We start from the raw sequence: 17,824 nt of genomic DNA, 5'->3' as shown, positions 1-17,824 counted from the left end.
TCGCTTAAGAACGCCGTAAGGTGATCATACCAAGCACGAGGTGCTTGTTTAAGTCCATAGAGCGCCTTATGGAGTTCATAAACGTGAGAGGGGTGATCGGGGTCTTCGAAACCGGGAGGTTGTTTGACATACACCAACTCCTTAAGAGGACCATTAAGAAATGCACTCTTCACATCCATTTGATACAATTTGAAATCATGATGTGAAGCATATGCAAGCAAGATACGAATGGACTCAAGACGGGCAACGGGGGCAAAGGTTTCACCGAAGTCCAAACCTTCAACTTGGGTGAACCCTTGTGCCACTAACCTTGCCTTGTTTCTAGTGACTTGTCCATGCTCATCTTGTTTGTTCTTAAAGATCCACTTTGTTCCAATGACATTATGATGTTCTTTGGGTCTCTTCACAAGAGTCCATACTTTGTTGCGGGTGAAGTTGTTGAGTTCTTCATGCATGGCATTTACCCAATCCGAGTCGTCAAGTGCATCTTCAACCTTAAGGGGCTCAACACAAGAGACAAACGAGTGATGTTCACAAAAGTTTGCCAAACGTCTACGAGTAGTTACCCCTTTGTTGATGCTTCCATAAATGTTGTCGGTGAGATGTTGAAGATGCTTGAACTTGGCGGCCGCTTTTTACACTTTGAGGGTAAGCTCTTCTTCACTTGGTTTTGGACTTGTGGAAGAAGCTTGGCCTTGAGAATGCTTTAGCCTTGGAGACACCCTTCTCTTCACAACCTCTAGTTCTTGATCACTTGGATGTGATGATGTGGAAGACACTTGAGGTTGGGATTGATCTTGATCTTGATCTTGATCAAGAGCTTGACCTTGGGCCTCACGGATTGGTTCTTTGTCATTTGATTGGGCTTGCCCTTGATCTTGCTCGGGAACATGAGGGACTTGATCTTGTTCTTGGATAGGTTCACGATTTTCCATAGCATCTTGACCTTGTGGTGGCGGTGATGACTTCCCTTGTGGAGAATCCACAAGAGGGGCTCTTACTCCTTCTTCTACTTGGACTTGGGGTGTTTCTTGTGGACGAATGTGGCCTATCCCCATAGTCCTTATAGCTTGTGAAGGAGCCTCATCACCTACAACACTAGGAACAATTTGCTCCGCACGGGAACCATTATCTTCATCAAACTCCACATTTACCGTTTCCTCAATACATCCGGTGGATTTGTTGAGAACACGGTAAGCATGCGAGTTTGATGCATATCCAACAAATATGCCCTCATAAGTTTTAGGCGCAAACTTAGCTAAACGGGATTTCTTATTTAGAATGAAACACTTACAACCGAATACTCGAAAGTATTTGACGTTAGGCTTTCTCCCGATTAGGAGTTCGTAGGGAGTCTTGTTCTTGAGCTTACGAAGATAAAGCCGATTTGTAGCATGGCACGCGGTGTTGATGGCTTCGGCCCAAAGCTTGTATGGAGACTTGTACTCGTCAAGCATGGTCCTTGCCATCTCAATGAGAGTCCGGTTCTTCCTTTCCGCAACACCATTTTGTTCGGGAGTGTATGGCGCGGCATATTGATGCTTGATCCCCTCATCGCTCAAGAACTCGTTCATAGTGTAATTTTTGAACTCGGTGCCGTTGTCACTTCGAATTGCCTTGATCTCACAATTATGTTGACGTTGAGCTTCTTTGGCAAAGTTGATGAAGGTGTCTTGAGTTTCATCTTTAGTCTTGAGGAAGAACACCCATGTATATCTTGTATAGTCATCGACAATGACAAGGCAATACCTCCTCCCTCCCAAACTATCATAAGATGGAGGCCCAAAGAGATCCAAGTGAATGAGCTCGAGAGGCCTCAAAGTGGTAATGATAGTTGACACCTTATGAGCTTTTTCATGAAGTTTTCCGGCAATGCACGCACTACAAGGACGATCTTTGGCAAAAGACACATGGGTTAGTCCAAGGATGTGCTCCCCCTTTAAGAGAGCTTGTAAATTTCTCATGCCAACATGCGCTAGCCGGCGATGCCAAAGCCACCCCACGTCGGCCTTGGCCATTAGACATGTTGCAAGATAAGTTTTCTCATTTGAGAAATCAACCACGTAAAGGTTGTCTTCAACATGCCCAACAAAGACCACTTTGAGATTGCTTCTCTTAAAGACGGTCACATGAAATTCACCGAAATGAGAATCATAACCGGCACGAGCCAATTGAATCGTAGAAAGTAAATTGTAGTGAAGAGATTGAACAAGCATGACATTCTTAAGTGATGCATCACTAGAGATTACCACCTTGCCCAAACCCAATACCTTGCCCTTGCTATTGTCACCAAAAGAGATGTTTGAAGTGGCCTTGACCGAATCAATGAACTCCACAAGCATATCCCTCTCTCCGGTCATATGATTGGTGCAACCACTATCGATCACCCATTGTGTTCCACCGGAGGTATAGTCCTACAAGAATCAAGCTTTGATTTTAGGTCCCCATTTTGCAATGGGTCCTAGAGAGTTAGCAATAAGGGTCTTAGGAACCCAAATACTCCAAGCATAATCATCATAGTTAGTGCCAACAAATTTAGCAAAGGTATGACCATCATTTCCTCTCATGAGGACATAAGATGGGTTGTTCTTGCCGGCAAACTCTTTGGGAATGGCCTTGTCCCTAGTGACCTTGCCATCCCCGACATTCCCTTTTTCCTTCTCCTTCTCCTTGTGTCCTTCATGAACAAATGCTATCTTTTGTTGGGGAGGAGAAGTAGGACCGATCTTCTTCTTGTTGCTCTTCTTCTTGGTCTTCTTCTTCTTAGAAGAGGGGTCAAACCCAATTCCCTCCTTGGCAACACACTCCTTTTGGTTGCTCAAGAGGTCATTGAGGTTTTTCTCCCCTTGAATGCACGACACAAGCCCTTTCTCAATTTGGGCTTTTAACTTCTTATTCTCCTCTTGGAGAGAGGTGCAATCATGAGCAAAGTTAGCCGTACAAGATTCATCATTTAAATCAATATGAGGGACGGAAGTAAGAGCCTTAATGGTTGTAGCTTTAAGTTGAGCATACGACTCGGTGAGGGCAATGAGGTCACCTTTGACAACCTTGGAACTAGTCACAAGGAGCTCATGTTCCTCAACAAGTCTCGTGTGATCAATTAGAAGCTTTTCAACCCTTACTTTAAGGGCATCGTTGTTCTCAAGAGCAAGTTGCAACACATCATCGGTTTTAACGAAGTCAATTTTATGAGAAGACAAGGCTTCCTCAAGTGATGCTCTCATGACACTCTCTTCATATAGCTCGTGCTCGAGGAGTTCGACTCTCTCTTTTTCCTCTATGAGGAGGTTTTCGACGTTCTCAATAAAATCATCGCGTCCGGCGAGTGATTTAAGGAGATCACTAAAACGAGCACGAGCTTCACCATGAAGAGTGTTCATGAAAGCCATCAAGGATTCCTCATCATTATCCACACCATCATCACACTCATCCTCCACTATCTCACATGAAACATTGGGAGTGTGGATGAAGGGTTTTTGAGAGTTGGACTTTGTTTTTACCTCTTTGGCCATGAGGCAATGATGAGTGAACGGCTTGTCCTCGTTGGGAGAGTCGAAGAGGCCGGTGGTGGAGGAGGAGGTAGTGGCATGCATGGCAATGGCGGCCGTGCCCACATAATCATCATCACCGTCATCTTCATCTCCGGACATGTACTCCTCATGAACAAGAGCCTTGTCATCTTTCCTCTTGGAAAACTTGGTGAACTTCTTCTTCTTGAGCACAAGCTTCTCGGACTTGTCTTCACGTCTCTCATAAGGACAATCATGCACAAAATGTCTTGGGCTATCACAATTGTAGCATTTTCTTCGTCCAAACGATCTTCCTTGCAGATTCTTCCCTTTGTTTGCCATGGTCCCAGAAAATTTCTTGACCAAGAGAGCCAAGTCTTCCGCAAAGTCATTTGCCGGGCATGAGGTGTCAACATCTTCCTCACAAGTCTCTTCAACAACTTCTTCATCCCTTGAGGGTTGGGCAACTACTTTCTTGGCCTTTAATGCAAGATTTGAGTTCTTGGTGGCTTGAGCTATGGCAAAGGTCTTCTTGGACTTGGTCTCCAAAAGAACATGAGTTGAGAAGGTGGATACAACTTGTGTCGCGGTCAACTTTTGATAGTCCGGGCGTTGATGTATCATCATCACCATGGTATGTTCCGTGAGAACCATAGCATCAATGAACTTGTCCTTAATGAAATCGTCATTCGCCCAAGTGACTTCAACCTTCGATATACCTCTTCCGCGGACTCACCCTCATTTCTCACAAATAGGTTGACTTCTTGCTTGAGCAAAGCCAACCGAGATCTTCGAATTGCTTCATCACCTTCGAGGGCCTCCTCAAGGCAATCCCAAATTTCCTTGGCGGTCTTGAGGAGAGCAATGGAGTCACTATAGTCATCGGTCACCGCGGTGCGCAACATGTGGTGGGCGGTAGCATTGAGTTGATCATCAACTGCTTCTCTTGGAGTGAGATTCATGGGATCCTTGGGGTTGAAACCATTGACCACAATCCACCATAGTTGTGTAGATGCACTGCGAATATGAGACTCCATATCTAGCTTCCACTTAGCAAACGCGTTAGCTTTCAAAGGGGGCGGAGGCCCCACAGGATTAATGCGAGGGTGCTGCAAGGGTTGTGGTGAGTAAAATGGTTCCACAACATTGTACTTGGGAACTTGAGTGCGAGCCGGGGATGCAAGAGGTTCTCTCGAATCATCCGCATCATGAACCACATTTGGATCAAATGAGTTTGAGGCGGATGTCGAGGGCTTTAAGCGAGCATCAATTTCCTCCTTGACCGAGGAGTGAACTTCTTTCAACATAGAAGTTTTGAGGTCCGCAAACATTGAAAGAATATCGGCCGCAGTCAACGGGGCACCTGGGTTAATGGGGGCGACGGGAGCAACGGCCGGAGCAACAAGTGCGTCGGCCGCGGCGGGGGGTAGGTTTTGACCATCCTCCGCAAGTGGTGCGACACCTCCCTCATTCCCTAGATCGGCCATATCCTCTAAGGTTGTAAAACCTTATATTAGAGCACGAGGCTCTGATACCAATTGAAAGGATCGATACGGTCGACTAGGGGGGGTGAATAGGAGACTACAAATTTTACTCTTTCTTGTCAATTTTAAGGCTTAGCGGATAAAAAGGGTTCACTAGATATGCAACTAGGTGAACACAACCTATATGACAAGCAAGTTCTAAGCTAAGTATGCTAGGCAACAAACTAATTAGCAAGCCAACAAGCATACAAGGCTAAGTAAAGTGCGGGAAAGGATTAACCACAAATGAGACGAGGACGCGGATTTTATCCCGAAGTTCACTCTTCCTTGGGGAAGAGCTACTCTCCGTTTGGAGCGGTGCCGGAGCCAAAGCTTGCGGAACGCCACCGAAGGCTCACCGTAATCTCCTTCGAGTCACCCCCAACGGATGAGCCTCGAATCACTCGGGGTTGGTCTTGAAGGCGACCACCACACCTTTACAAACTTCTCCGGAGCACACCACAAGCAAGGAAGCTTCCGGAGGAACCTCTAACCGCCTAGGAGCCCAAGCTCCAAGAGTAACAAGTCATGGTGGATGAATGTTGCGGGGAATGCGATTTGGTTTGGTCAAAGTGTAGATCGGGTCTTGCTCTCCCAATCCCCAAAGTTTCAACAAGATTGGGTGGAGGGATTGAGAGTAGTGAGCAAAATGGGGTGTAGCAATGGAGGAGCTCAACAAGACATTAGGGTTAAGGGATGGAGGAGGAAGAAGGGGACTTTTATAGTGTTCTTGGCCGGGAGGGGATTTCTGCCCGTTGGACCCCGTGCGCACGGGCCAAGTCAGCCCCGTGCGCACGGGGTGTCCAGTGAGTTTCGAGGTACCCCCGTGCGCACGGGCCAAGTCAGCCCCGTGCGCACGGGGTGTCCAGAAATATTCTGACTACCCCGTGCGCACGGGGGTCAGAGACCCCGTGCACACGGGGTGTCCAGAAGATTTCTGATGAAAACATCACAGGACACCACGGCAAAGCACACAACAAGTGAAATATCTGAGGAGGTGTAGGAGGGCTGGTGTATCTGTCTTGGAGGCATTCCCACACGACACTAATTCCACGAAGACCCCTCTTGATAGTGCGGTTTTACCTACGACTCAAATCGAACCAAAACGAAAAACCTTCGAGTCGCCGGTAACCACGCCTTTGATCTTTTTGGACTGGGGGGTCGCACACCTCCATCAATGGACACCTTGGAACCAATGTCCTGAGATAAACTTTAGCAACCAACATTAGTTCCACTAACCACATTGTCATCACACCAAAATATAATCTAAGTGATACTTGCACTTTCAACATTCCTTCCTCAGCAACATCCAGGCGAGCAGCTACCCCCATGCGACCGAGTGGAAACGAGACCGACGAGATCCCATGGCCGCACCTTCCCAGCGAGCAGCTACCTCCCCTACGACCCTGTCGACGCCTCCTCTTGTGGCACCGTCAGATGCTTCTATTACGCTGAGTTGCGCCCCTTGACACTCGGGAAAGGCTTTGCCGAGTGCCCGACGGATGACGCTCGGCAAAGTAGGGCGTACGCCGAGTAGGCTTTGCCGACTTGACAAAGCCTTTGTTGAGGTCATTTTGGCCTTCGCCAAGTATTCCCGATACTCGAGATACAAGGTCTTTCCTATAGTGATTTCTCAATTGAGAAATAGTTATTTCTCAGTCGATTGAGATCTAGAATCCAGAATTAAAAAAAAGTGTCATTTTGTTCCACATAGCAGTATGAACAGGCTCACAAAGTGAAGTTCAGAACGCAAATCATACCAAGAGCAAATGAAATAATGGAAGGGGGTATAGAGTAGAAGACCATTACATGAGGAGGCCATGCCTGCGCGGGCCTAGAAGCGATCAAGGACATCAAGCAGCATATCCGGCAACCTAAGGACGGGGCTCCACCGCCGTCGTCGCCGCACAACCCGAACTTCTCGATATGCATACACGTAGTACACTGTTAAGACGCACGTTCTCTGCGAGTAAAATTATTTGTTATCATGTGTTTCGTCCATGTAGAGTCGATTGTTATCATACGGAGGACTACCTTGCAGCCAGAAATCGGATGGGATTGAGGCGAAGACAATCCACTAGAAAATTCATCACACAACCAGCAGTCTATCAGACTCGAACGACAACTGCACCGTGAGATCCATGGCTGCAGATAGGGTTGAATTGATCTACAAAGTACGAAAAAGGACGAGCAGTCAGGCATAAGTAATTCTCACTTGATATGCAGAGAGCCAGAGCGGATACGAGGATGGAAAACACATGCGAGAGATACAGGGCGCTTTCGTTTCAGACTTCCCGTCCCGTTCCCAATAAAAAACGGGATTTTCGGGTGCGTCCGTTTTACTTCAAGTATATATAAGACTCAGAACCAATACCGTTTCAGACGAAAAAGGATACGGTAGTGATCTAATCAGACATTTAGAAACCACAGCTACAGTGAAAAAACATGTAAACACCTTTGTGTGTGTGACAAAAAAAGTTGCAATCATATCTGGACTCACCGGACATAAGCAGTTCGTTATCAGATCAAATCGACCCGTGTCTGCACAATTTACACCACATAGTGCACATGAACAACAAGGTTGAATCAGAAACAGTGTATACAGCCGGTCACGAGCACATCCAGCAGGCACCGACATCAAATCTGAGGGTGAGAAAAAAGAGATCAAACTTGGAGGTGATTAGTCTTGAATAAATGTTAAGGAACGAGGGGAGCGAGATCCGAACAATCTTACCCAAAAAATAGAGAGAAAAAAACCAGGGGTAGCAAGTTTGACTTGGTGTCGGCCGGCCAGCCACTCGATTACAATGGAAGAAGAAATCCAGTTAAGAAGAAAGATCTGGCCGTCGTTGAGACTTCATTACGGCAGCGGCTGGCAAAGCTTCGATACGCCTCCAAGCCATGGCAGAAAAGATCCGGTATGATGGTAGATCCATGGCAGGACATGCTTTGTGTGGGACGCCACCGCCGGGATGACGAGATAGGCATAGAGGAGGAGAAAGGAGGGGATGGGAGGGGAGGGGAAGAACCGACGAGCTCCTGGGCTCCTCCCAAGTTCTATCCTCCCGACCTCAGCTTCTACCCCTGCTCCTCCTCCCTTCGTCGCTGCATCTAGGCTGCCGCTGCAATCTTTCTTTTTGATACTAACGTCCTGCAAGAAAAACTACTCCTAGGCAGCCAATCTTTCTTTTTGATGGTTTCTTCAACTGCAAGTTCATTGAATTTACAATGTGATACACTGGTGGCTGTCAATGTGTAGGTTTTGCAGTTGTGCTGATTTTAAAATTGTGTGCTCACATGAATCCAGTGGTCAGTCCTTTGACTTGTGTTGAACCTCATTACTTCATTAAAAGTTTAGTCTGTTTCGACATTGAATTTTGTGCTCAGTCCTCTGTACACTGAACTGTCCATGGTAGATAACCTAGCGATCGATATGCAGCAACTGTCTATTATTGATAGAAGGTACCATGTTCTAATATTAACCTGTGGTGCAAATAAGAGTTGCTGTTCTGTTCCATCTTTATGTGCCATAATTGAATTAGTTCTAGATATTGGAGGATAGGGTACTTTGTTCAATTTTTTTGTCCTTCAAAAGCTAAATATGTATGGTACACTCGTACCAGTGTCTCTTTAGAAAGATTGTTTGCTGTTGTTGACACTACAGTTATTTTATTTAAGAAGCTTTCAATTTATTGACTGTTCTGTCAAATATCAGGCAGATTCAATTATATTCCCGCTCAAACAACTTTGAACATGTTGTTAATATGCCTAGAACGAAACTAACACTCACTACTTTCAGTTCATGCTAAAGATGTGCTATTTTTTCACTAATGACTTTGTTTTAGTTGCTACTACTAGTTCTGTTGCAGAGAGCATGCAACAGCAGCCTAAACTCATTCTCTCTCAGTTTCTATGGTATAGAAGTTAAGAGGTTGATGGGTTGTGCATCAAACAGGCTGTGCCCTTTGACGGCCCTGAAGTGTGCCTCTTTTGCCTGTACTAATGTGCTCTCAAGGAAGTAGCTAACTAGAATTTGTTTCTTGTTTCTGTTAAAAAAACATCAATGTCTAGTCTGTTTGATATATCTTAGTAGCAGTAGTGCATGCCAAGGTAAAGTATATACTACCACATGTCCTTTGTTGAGGTGAAGTTTATATCCTGGCCAGCTTTCCTTTGTAGCCTCTGTTCTTGTATTATCTTGGTTACAAAGCTGTTACTTGTAATAATGGATGGTATAAATAAAAGTTTGCAAATGTTGATGGTAGTTGCATAGAAAACGTATTTTTACCTTGTGTGTACAGTTGGAGGGAGTACTCAAAAGAAGCAAGCATTTTACATTGATTCATGCCCAAGCTTAATTTTGGTGAAAGAAACTTTTCTGCTTTGGAGTTTGGGATGTGTTACCATCTCTTCCAAGTTTTGTATATTAAATGTCTAATTCTCAGATTGATATTAAACATCTTGTTCATTAAACTGCACCGAGCATGTTGAATAGTGGCAGCTTAAGGCATGGTACACGAAACTGAAAGAACCATGTTAACTCGTCCTCACCTCGGAACTCTCTAGCATAGTATCTGCTGTGACATAACTGCATATTTTTGCTGTATCTTTACCTTCTTTCATGTTTTCAGATTGCTACCAGAGTAAAATCTAGTGTCATGTTTTACTTTGTCGAACTTCTGAGGATTGGGAGTGTGCTTTTTGTTCTGTGCGAATGGAAGTCTTAGATGGATATATTTTCTTTCTCTTTGGTAAGCCTAAAAGGCCCGGATGGCCAGGTAGATTTGGGCATGTTCAGGTGCTACATTCAGGGAAGAGAAGTTCAGGTCATCCCTTCCCTGAACCATGCAGAGCGGCTTGCAGATTCTGAATCTCTTGTGCCCTGCAGAATCTAAGTTTCTGCACTTGAGATTTTCTTTGGCGCTGCAGAATCTATGCAAAATTGTCTTGATGGAGTACTATCTTGTTAGCAAATTGGTTTAGATAACCAGTCCCATTTCTTCAGGCTTGCTCGCCTCGCAGAACCCTGACAAAACCCTAGCCGGTCTCTGCCGGGTGCCGCCACGTCCACCATGGCCGCTGCCGCACGTGGAGGAGGAGGAGGAGGAGGAGAATTTATGAACTACGCCGACATCGAGGAGCAGTTCAACAACATGGCACTGGAGGGTCCGTCTGCGCAGGACGGCATGGACTGCATCGTCTCCCTGATCATCTCCTGCCTCCCCCCACCCTTGGTCCCCGCACCCGAGGCCGACGACTCCTCCGACTCCGATGATGACCACTTCTCCCTCACCGCCTCCGACTCGGAGGATGCCGACGCCGACGGGCCCGCGCAGGATGGTGACGGCCAGGACCACTTCAGCCGCCTCCCGCGCAACCTGCTCTCCAACATCATGTCCCGCCTCCCCACCAAGGAAGCCGCACGCACCATGGTCCTCTCCACCCGCTGGCGCTGCGTGTGGGCGGCAACCCCGCTCCTTGTCGACGACGCCCACTTCAGGGCCGTCGAAGGGCACAGCGTCTTCGATGCCGTGCGCGGCATCTCGCTCTGTGTGGCCGCTCACCCTGGCCCCATCTGAGCCGTGCGTGTCACCCGCACCTCCTTCTACGAGCAGGAGTACGCGCTCCAGCGCCTGGTCGCCAGCCTCGCCGCCAAGAAGATCCAGGACCTCATCCTCTTCAATCGCCCATGGCCGATCAACATGCCGCTCCCCAAAGACATCCTCAGATGTGCCTCCCTCACCCGCCTCTACATAGGCGTCTGGAACTTCCCGGACATTCCCACCGCTCACCGGCCCGCCTTCCCAAACCTCCACGAGCTCGGCCTTTTCCACTCCATGGTCGAAGACAAGAAGTTCAACGCCTTGCTCGCACACTGCCCTGAATTGAAGATCCTCTCCTTTGCCCTCTCGTACAACTACCCTTCATGCCTCCGCATCAAGTCCCGCAGCCTCCGTGTGGTATTGGAATGGGTATGCACCTTTGATAAAATCATTGTTGACGATGCCCCCTGCCTGGAGCGCCTGCTCTTCGAAAGCTTTTCCGAGCAGAGGAGGCCCGTCAAGATTGTCCATGCGTCCAGGCTGGAGGTGCTCGGGTTCTTGGACTTCCAGCTCCACACGCTCGAGATTGGCGGCACCGTCATCAGGGTAACTGCGTCTTGCAACTTTCGTGATCTGCACCTAAATCCGTTACGTGATTGTGCAACCAAATCATTTTCTGATGTTTAATTTGCCTCAATGGCAGGCTGGGATGACTATGAAAGATGGCGCCTTGCTGCCAAGTTTGAAGATACTGGCTGTCAAGGTGCGGTTTTCGCATGACAAGGAGGTCAAGATGCTGCACACTCTGCTCAGATGCTTTCCTTGCCTCGAGACGCTCCACATCATGGTAGTATCCGCGTCATACCTGTTCATCTATTGTGGTTCAAGATAATAATATGGATGTCAGCTTATTCGAGTACTTGCTGTTTATTGCTATACATTCCAGATTGATAATATAGGTATCTGTTCTAGCATTTTTAATTGTACTTGGCTGCATATAGAGGATTGATATGCTAGACACTGATATTATTATTACTCAATTCCAGTCCATTCCATCCTGGTCTGCTGATAGGGGTGATTGTGCCGAGACCTGGAATTCCATGGGCTCTTCCAACTGCCTCTCTCATCTGAAGACATTCGTCCTCCACGGGTTCCGAGGCCTGGACCGTGAGCAGTTGTTCGACAGTTACATACTGGAGAAGGGGATAAAGACGCTGGGCATTGTCTGTGGTGACAGTGATGGTGTGCTACTGAAGGGCAATGCACCATCAGGTGGAAGCAGTGGTAGTGGTATTTCTGTTTGCCCCGCCTCCAGTTGCTGGAGCTTTCAGCACGCCATCGACTTGTCAGTGGAGGACCCGTTCTGCGTGTTGAGGCGTGACAAGGCCCGCATCGCTTCTTTTGCTGAGGCAATGAGACTTTGCGCTAGTTTGGGTTGTTGATGATGGCACTTATGCTGCCGTGTTTTCACACCGACAGGCTTACTTTACTGTGCCAAGGATGTCTTAGCTACCTGTTCATAATTTTGCGATGAAGTGAGAAGGTGAAGGTCTGGGAAGCTACTTCATAATGTTGCACTCTTGAGTTCTCTATGGGGGTGACTATTAGGTTTCTGAGAGTGGGAGTACCTTGGTTGTATGTTGTTTTGGGCCTCTTCGGCTGGTAAAAGTACCTATTGGCATGCACATTATATCTCTTGCTGATATCCTGATGTTATTTCACGTTTGTTCTTTTGCTGATATCCTGATGTTACTGGAATGCAATCTGCTTCACTGATCCTTGTCCACGGGGCAGTATTGTTCGGCTGGGTGGCAAACACAAATTTAGCCCCATGCACAACCTAGCCGTCTTTCGGTTTGTAGACACTGCTAACCCTTTTGCAGCTAATTTTCCTCTTAAGGCAAGAAGGGTTATGGTTGATTCTTTTCTGAAGAAACTTGTGGTATCCTTGTGTAGTGCAATGGCTGATCTTGCTGTCTGATAACAAGTCAGGTTTGAGGTACCGAAACTACATAGTTTGTACTTCAGTTCAATCCAAATCAAGTGACGGAACACTCACGGACTCACCGGCAATGGAGGGGGACGTTGGCTGCCTGGAGCGACCACTGCGACCGATAATTAATCAGTTCAGCCTGATTGGAGCCTTGGATCATGTTATGTGATGTGATGTTATTATGACAAAAAATGTTACGTTTGTATAAGTTGTGATGCACGCACACCATATCATTTTGATCCTTGGAGAGCAGACAGACTCATCAACCTCCTAACTTCCACTCTGTATGAATGAACTGTGCTTCAGCTTCTGCCCGTGAGGCTTAATAGGAGGCGGGAATGGGAGCGGGCGGCGGTTTATAGGGTGTAGGGGAGGCGGGAAGCATGTGGGAATGCACAGCGGCGCACGAGGAGGGCGCGGGGCGACTTGTTTCGTCGAGTAAATAGCATAAAACTACTGGTTACAGGCTAGGGTTCCAAAAAACTACTAAATTTTAATTTTTCTCACAAAGCTACCAGTCGCGCGGTCGGCTGTTTCAAAAAAACCCAAACCCGCGGTGACTAGCGTTTGAACCGTTTTCCTGACCGCGGACCCACATGTCAGGCCACCTGGCCACGCGCGCTCACGGCGCGGCCGTTAGGCAGGCCGGTCCGGTCGGAACGAAAGGAGCCGGTCGGGCGGCACTCTCTCAGTCTCCCCCTCCTCTCCCCCGCAGTGACCTAGGTGGGCGATGGCGGCGGCGCAGCCAAATGCCGTCGGCGGCGAGCTATTGAGCCAAGGCGTCACCGGCGAGGAGGGCGGTGGACATCTAGAGGTGGACCCAGGGCTAGGCAGCTCGAGCTTCCCGGCGCAGCGGTTGCAGCAGCCATCACCGCCCGCGGCTGTGGTCGATCCGGCGTGCTCAGATCCGGCAGTCCGCGCGGCTAGGGCAGTGGCGAAGTCCATCCAGGTGGATCCAGATGGCGGCCACACTTGGGCTTCGTCCTTTGGTGGAGTGAGGTAAGAAAATTCTGGGCCCTTCATACTTTTAGTTCAAATTACAAATTTCTGGGTCTTTTAGTTCAATTTAGAACTACGGTTAGTAATAGTTTGTTCTTGGCATGGTACTTTATTTTATTGGTTAAGTGACTGTAGAAGAAAGTGCATTTGGTTAGTTCATTTGGTCAGTGCATTCACTGTAATTAGAAGAAAGTTTAGTTTCTTCAGATATTAGTTATTGTTTTCAGTTATAGTGACTTAAAAATTGATTGTTTGTCAATTTAATCATACAGCTTAGATGATGAGATTTGGGTCATGAGCCTACATTTTCAAGGAACAGATAACATGGAGAGAAAGTATTCAGTTTCTTCAGATATTAGTTATCTCACCATATTAGCATTGGCTGAGTTGGAGGGTTATGGAATGGATGCTTGTCTGACTTAAAGGAAGAGGGAAAGGGCTTGGAGGGGGTGGAGGTCCTGGATAGTGAGGAGGCATTAGAGGAAATGCTTGACTTGTTTGTTGATAAGAAGATCCTGAACATCACTGTCAGAAAGCCTACTGATCCAAGCCCAGCAGATGTTAACATGGATCACATCATGCTTGAGGAACAGATCCCCATTGATCATGTTGGTGAACCTGTTGTTTATAGTGTCTCCCAACAAGGTGTCCTGTATCCACTGGAGAATGCAACTTTGGCACCAGCAATCCCTGAGGAGCCCTATCTTAACACACAACATAGTTGTAATTTCAACAAGGGGAAAAATGTTGTGGAAGAAGAAGATCTAGAAGCAGAGCATGATGAAGATGAAGATGAAGATGAAGATGAGATGGACAAATCCTCTTCAGATTTTGAGTTTTTTAGGGGTGATTACAAAGGGCAGAATATATCATACAAGGCTTGGTGTAGGGGTGAAGATGAGGCTGGCACAGGGACAAGCCATAAGACTAGGGGAGAGGAAGAACCCGCAGACCACTATTGTGGAGCAAACTCAGAACCATCTGAGTTTTGGGAGGAAGACCAAATCATTTCTGAACATGATGAACCCTCAGTTGTACCAGTGAAAGGAGCAAAGAAGCTTAATCATGTCAGAAAACCAGGCCCAACTATCAACTCACACAGTGCCCCTGAACACATGAAGTTTGAAGATTTTGTGCATGAACTTGATGAATACTGCTTTCCAGGTGATTTTGGTCTTAGTGATGAAGAAGAAGTTCCAAGGTTGCCTTCTGGTAGGAAGAGAAGGTTGAAGAAGAGGAATGAGAGGAGGTGGTATGATCCATCAGTCCTTGATGCACATGAGCAGTTTACATTGCATTTGTGCTTCCTAAATGTTGTGGAGTTCAGAGAAGCACTAAGAAATTTCCATGTCAGGACACTTAGGAATTTTGAGTATCACAGAAATGAACCAACTAGGGTTATTGCTTGGTGCTATGATAGAAAGCAAGGTTGTCAGTTTTACATAGTGGCCTCTAGAATAGCTAATGAGTCTACTTTCAGCATCAAGAAGATGAATTTGGATCACACTTGTGGAGCAAGTGGAGAGAGCACCAAGGTTACAGTTAACTGGGTTGCCAAGGTTTGTGAGGAGACCATTAGATCAAACCCTGGAGCTGGTGTTGAGACAATTATGTCATACTACAAGAAAACATTTGGTGTTCATGTGCCTAAAAGCTTGGCATATAGGGCAAGGAAGCAAGCAGTTGAAGTTGTGCAAGGAGATCACAGACTCCAATATCACAGACTAAGGGACTATTTACAGTGTGTGCTAGATACTAATCCAGGCAGTAGATGCATAGTGACAACCAAAGAGGACCTAGAAAATCCAGCTCCTACCCCCAGGTTCCACTACATGTTCTACTGCCTTTTTGCATGCAAAGAGGGCTTTCTCAATGGATGCAGGCCATTTATAGGTACATGATCTTTACACATATATCTAAGATGGTTGCATTCATGTTATTTACAAGTAATGTGATCATATTTTCAGGTTTAGATGGTTGCTTCATCAAGCTCAGCACTGGACAACATGTTGGGAAACGCAGCAGAAAACAAAAAATTTCCGACCTACGCACCAGCCCAGGACCACTATGGAGACTGCATACAAGGTTTGATCATTTTCGTTACCGACTCGTAGCGCAGCGGGAAGTAGAGTCGATGACGATCGGCGGTGCAGATCCCCGCAGCTAGGATTTACAACCTCCCAACCACGAGGATGTATACCCTCATCTGCTCCTCAGACAGCCCTCTGGGAGGCGGTCGAACAGCCCCCCGGACGGTGTCGCGGACAGCCCTTCGGGAGGACCTCCGAAACACGAACGGTCACTCGGACAGCCCTTCGGGAGGACCTTCGAAACTCGGACGGTCACACGGACAGCCCTTCGGGAGGCACTCACGAACTAAGACCGAAACTACGATCTCTCTACAGAGTTGCACACATACGGTGTCATCTATCCGGCAGGGCTTCGCCGTCCAGAACTAGTTCCTGCCGGAACCCAGACAGCCTTTCGGCTCTACGAAACTATTTCGCTAGGAGGGAGAGAGAAGCCGGATCATGCATGGCACTTGTATGTGAGAAAGAGTGAGTGTGGAGGGCTGCCCCTCCACCTCTATTTATAGGAAATCCCAAGGGGTAGGGTAGTTTAACACAAAAACCCAAAATGCACATGAATGAAGTCCTTCCTCAAGGGCATAAGAGTGGAACCAAGGAACAAGAGGGGCTCCAAGGTGGAGCCCCAAGTGTGGCCGGCCACACCCCTTGGGGGCCCCCATGAGGGCCTCCCAATCCATCCATGTCATCCCTAGATCTTTTGAGTAAAGCCCCAAAAGGTGGCTTTCCATAAAATATCCCAAAAAGCACTTTCACTATTCACGACGACATTTTTCAGCGTCCGTTCAAATTGAAAATATTTATGTGGGCTTAGAACATTTCCAGTACCCACCAAAATGATTTTCAACGCGTTCCGAAACAATTCCGTTTTAGTGATTTTCATCTGCGAAAAGCATCTGAAGTGGTTCCGGCAGCTCCGGAGCATATCCGGTTATTATCCCGGAAAATTCCAGAAAGCTTCCAGAATGATTCTGGCATCCTCCAAGAATTATCAGGCATGTGCCGAAACCAATTTGACTTACTGGTATATCCCGAAACAACTTTTCGGTATCATCAAAACTTATCCGATGACCTCTCTCTGCGGTACGATTCCGCTGTCCGAAACTTTTCGGTGTTCGAAACTTTTTCGGTGATTTTCTCTCAGACTCCCTGTCTAGTATTCAGCAGATAGATGACCCTTAAGCGTGTGACCCTATAGGTTCGGTGAAGTATAGATATGACCCGGAACCCCTTCCGATCAATGATCAACATCGGAGCCATGGACACCCATATTGACCCCTATACCCACACGAATGAATATTCGAGTGAACCTCCAGTTGCCGTGTGCTATTCCTGTTGCTTCGCGATATGTTACAAATACCCGAGGTGAGACATGTTGGCATTCCCGTGGATCAACAACTTGTCCACTATGCTAGTTACCTCGTTACCGGTATTGTTCTCTTTTCTCGTTATCGTGTTCCGGCATCCCCATGATCAAATCACAAAGTGCCTGGCCAGACGATGATGGATACCGTAACACCGAGAGGGCCCAGAGATATCTCTCCATCGTCGGAGGAGCAAATCCCAATCTTGAGCTATTAAGTTACTTGACATACTTTTCCATGAACCCGTAAGCCGCCGTAATAGCCACCCAATTACGGATGACGTTTAACAAACCCCAAAGTTCATGAAGCAAGCATGAAGAAACTCGATACTCTCATGGTCTAAGGAATCATGCAAACGTTAACCATCTATGTGTTATTTACCATTAACTTGTGACGAATGTATCTCATAGCATAACATCAAAACGGGTCGATTCAACACAAATGTTCTCTTAACATTGTGCCCTCAAATTTGCTGGCATAGACATGCCCATGATCAGGAAAACGGAACCATCATGCAACACTTGAGCTAGTCTTAGAGGCCAAACTAGGAATACTTCTTACCATTTATTATTCCACACGTGCATATGAGTCTTCCTCCGAGCCTCGTGGATATTGCAGACTCGAGAATTATTGCAGTTATAGCATGGAACATAAACATAATTATGAACTCGGAGATAAATAATATCATTTATTATTGCCTCTAGGGCATATCTCCTACACAACAAATATTGGCAGCTACTGCCAGGGATGGGAACAACAACATCTTCTGCATTGCATTTGGTGTTGTTGACAAGGAAGACACA

General features: G+C 46.9%; 2 protein-coding genes across 2 annotated transcripts in view; one reads left to right on the top strand and one right to left on the bottom strand.

Annotated features, from left to right (window-relative positions):
• The window catches only part of LOC123143736 (zingipain-1-like), a 21,555-nt gene extending 14,221 nt beyond the window's left edge, over nt 1-7,334 (bottom strand). The window contains exon 1 of the mRNA XM_044562704.1: nt 6,845-7,334. Coding sequence (XP_044418639.1) covers nt 6,845-6,967 — 123 coding nt within the window. The 5' untranslated portion in view covers nt 6,968-7,334. The remainder of the gene's footprint in view (nt 1-6,844) is intronic.
• The window catches only part of LOC123143735 (F-box/LRR-repeat protein At5g02910-like), a gene marked incomplete in the record, with an annotated part of 33,340 nt that extends 21,004 nt beyond the window's left edge, over nt 1-12,336 (top strand). Inside the window, 3 exon segments of the mRNA XM_044562703.1 lie at nt 10,158-11,184; nt 11,282-11,425; nt 11,625-12,336. Coding sequence (XP_044418638.1) covers nt 10,158-11,184; nt 11,282-11,425; nt 11,625-12,020 — 1,567 coding nt within the window.
• Nucleotides 12,337-17,824: the final 5,488 nt, after the last annotated feature.

The sequence above is a fragment of the Triticum aestivum genome, chromosome 6D, assembly GCF_018294505.1.
Source record: "Triticum aestivum cultivar Chinese Spring chromosome 6D, IWGSC CS RefSeq v2.1, whole genome shotgun sequence".
Taxonomy (NCBI): Eukaryota; Viridiplantae; Streptophyta; class Magnoliopsida; order Poales; family Poaceae; genus Triticum; species Triticum aestivum.
This window is presented reverse-complemented; position numbering and strand designations above follow the sequence as displayed.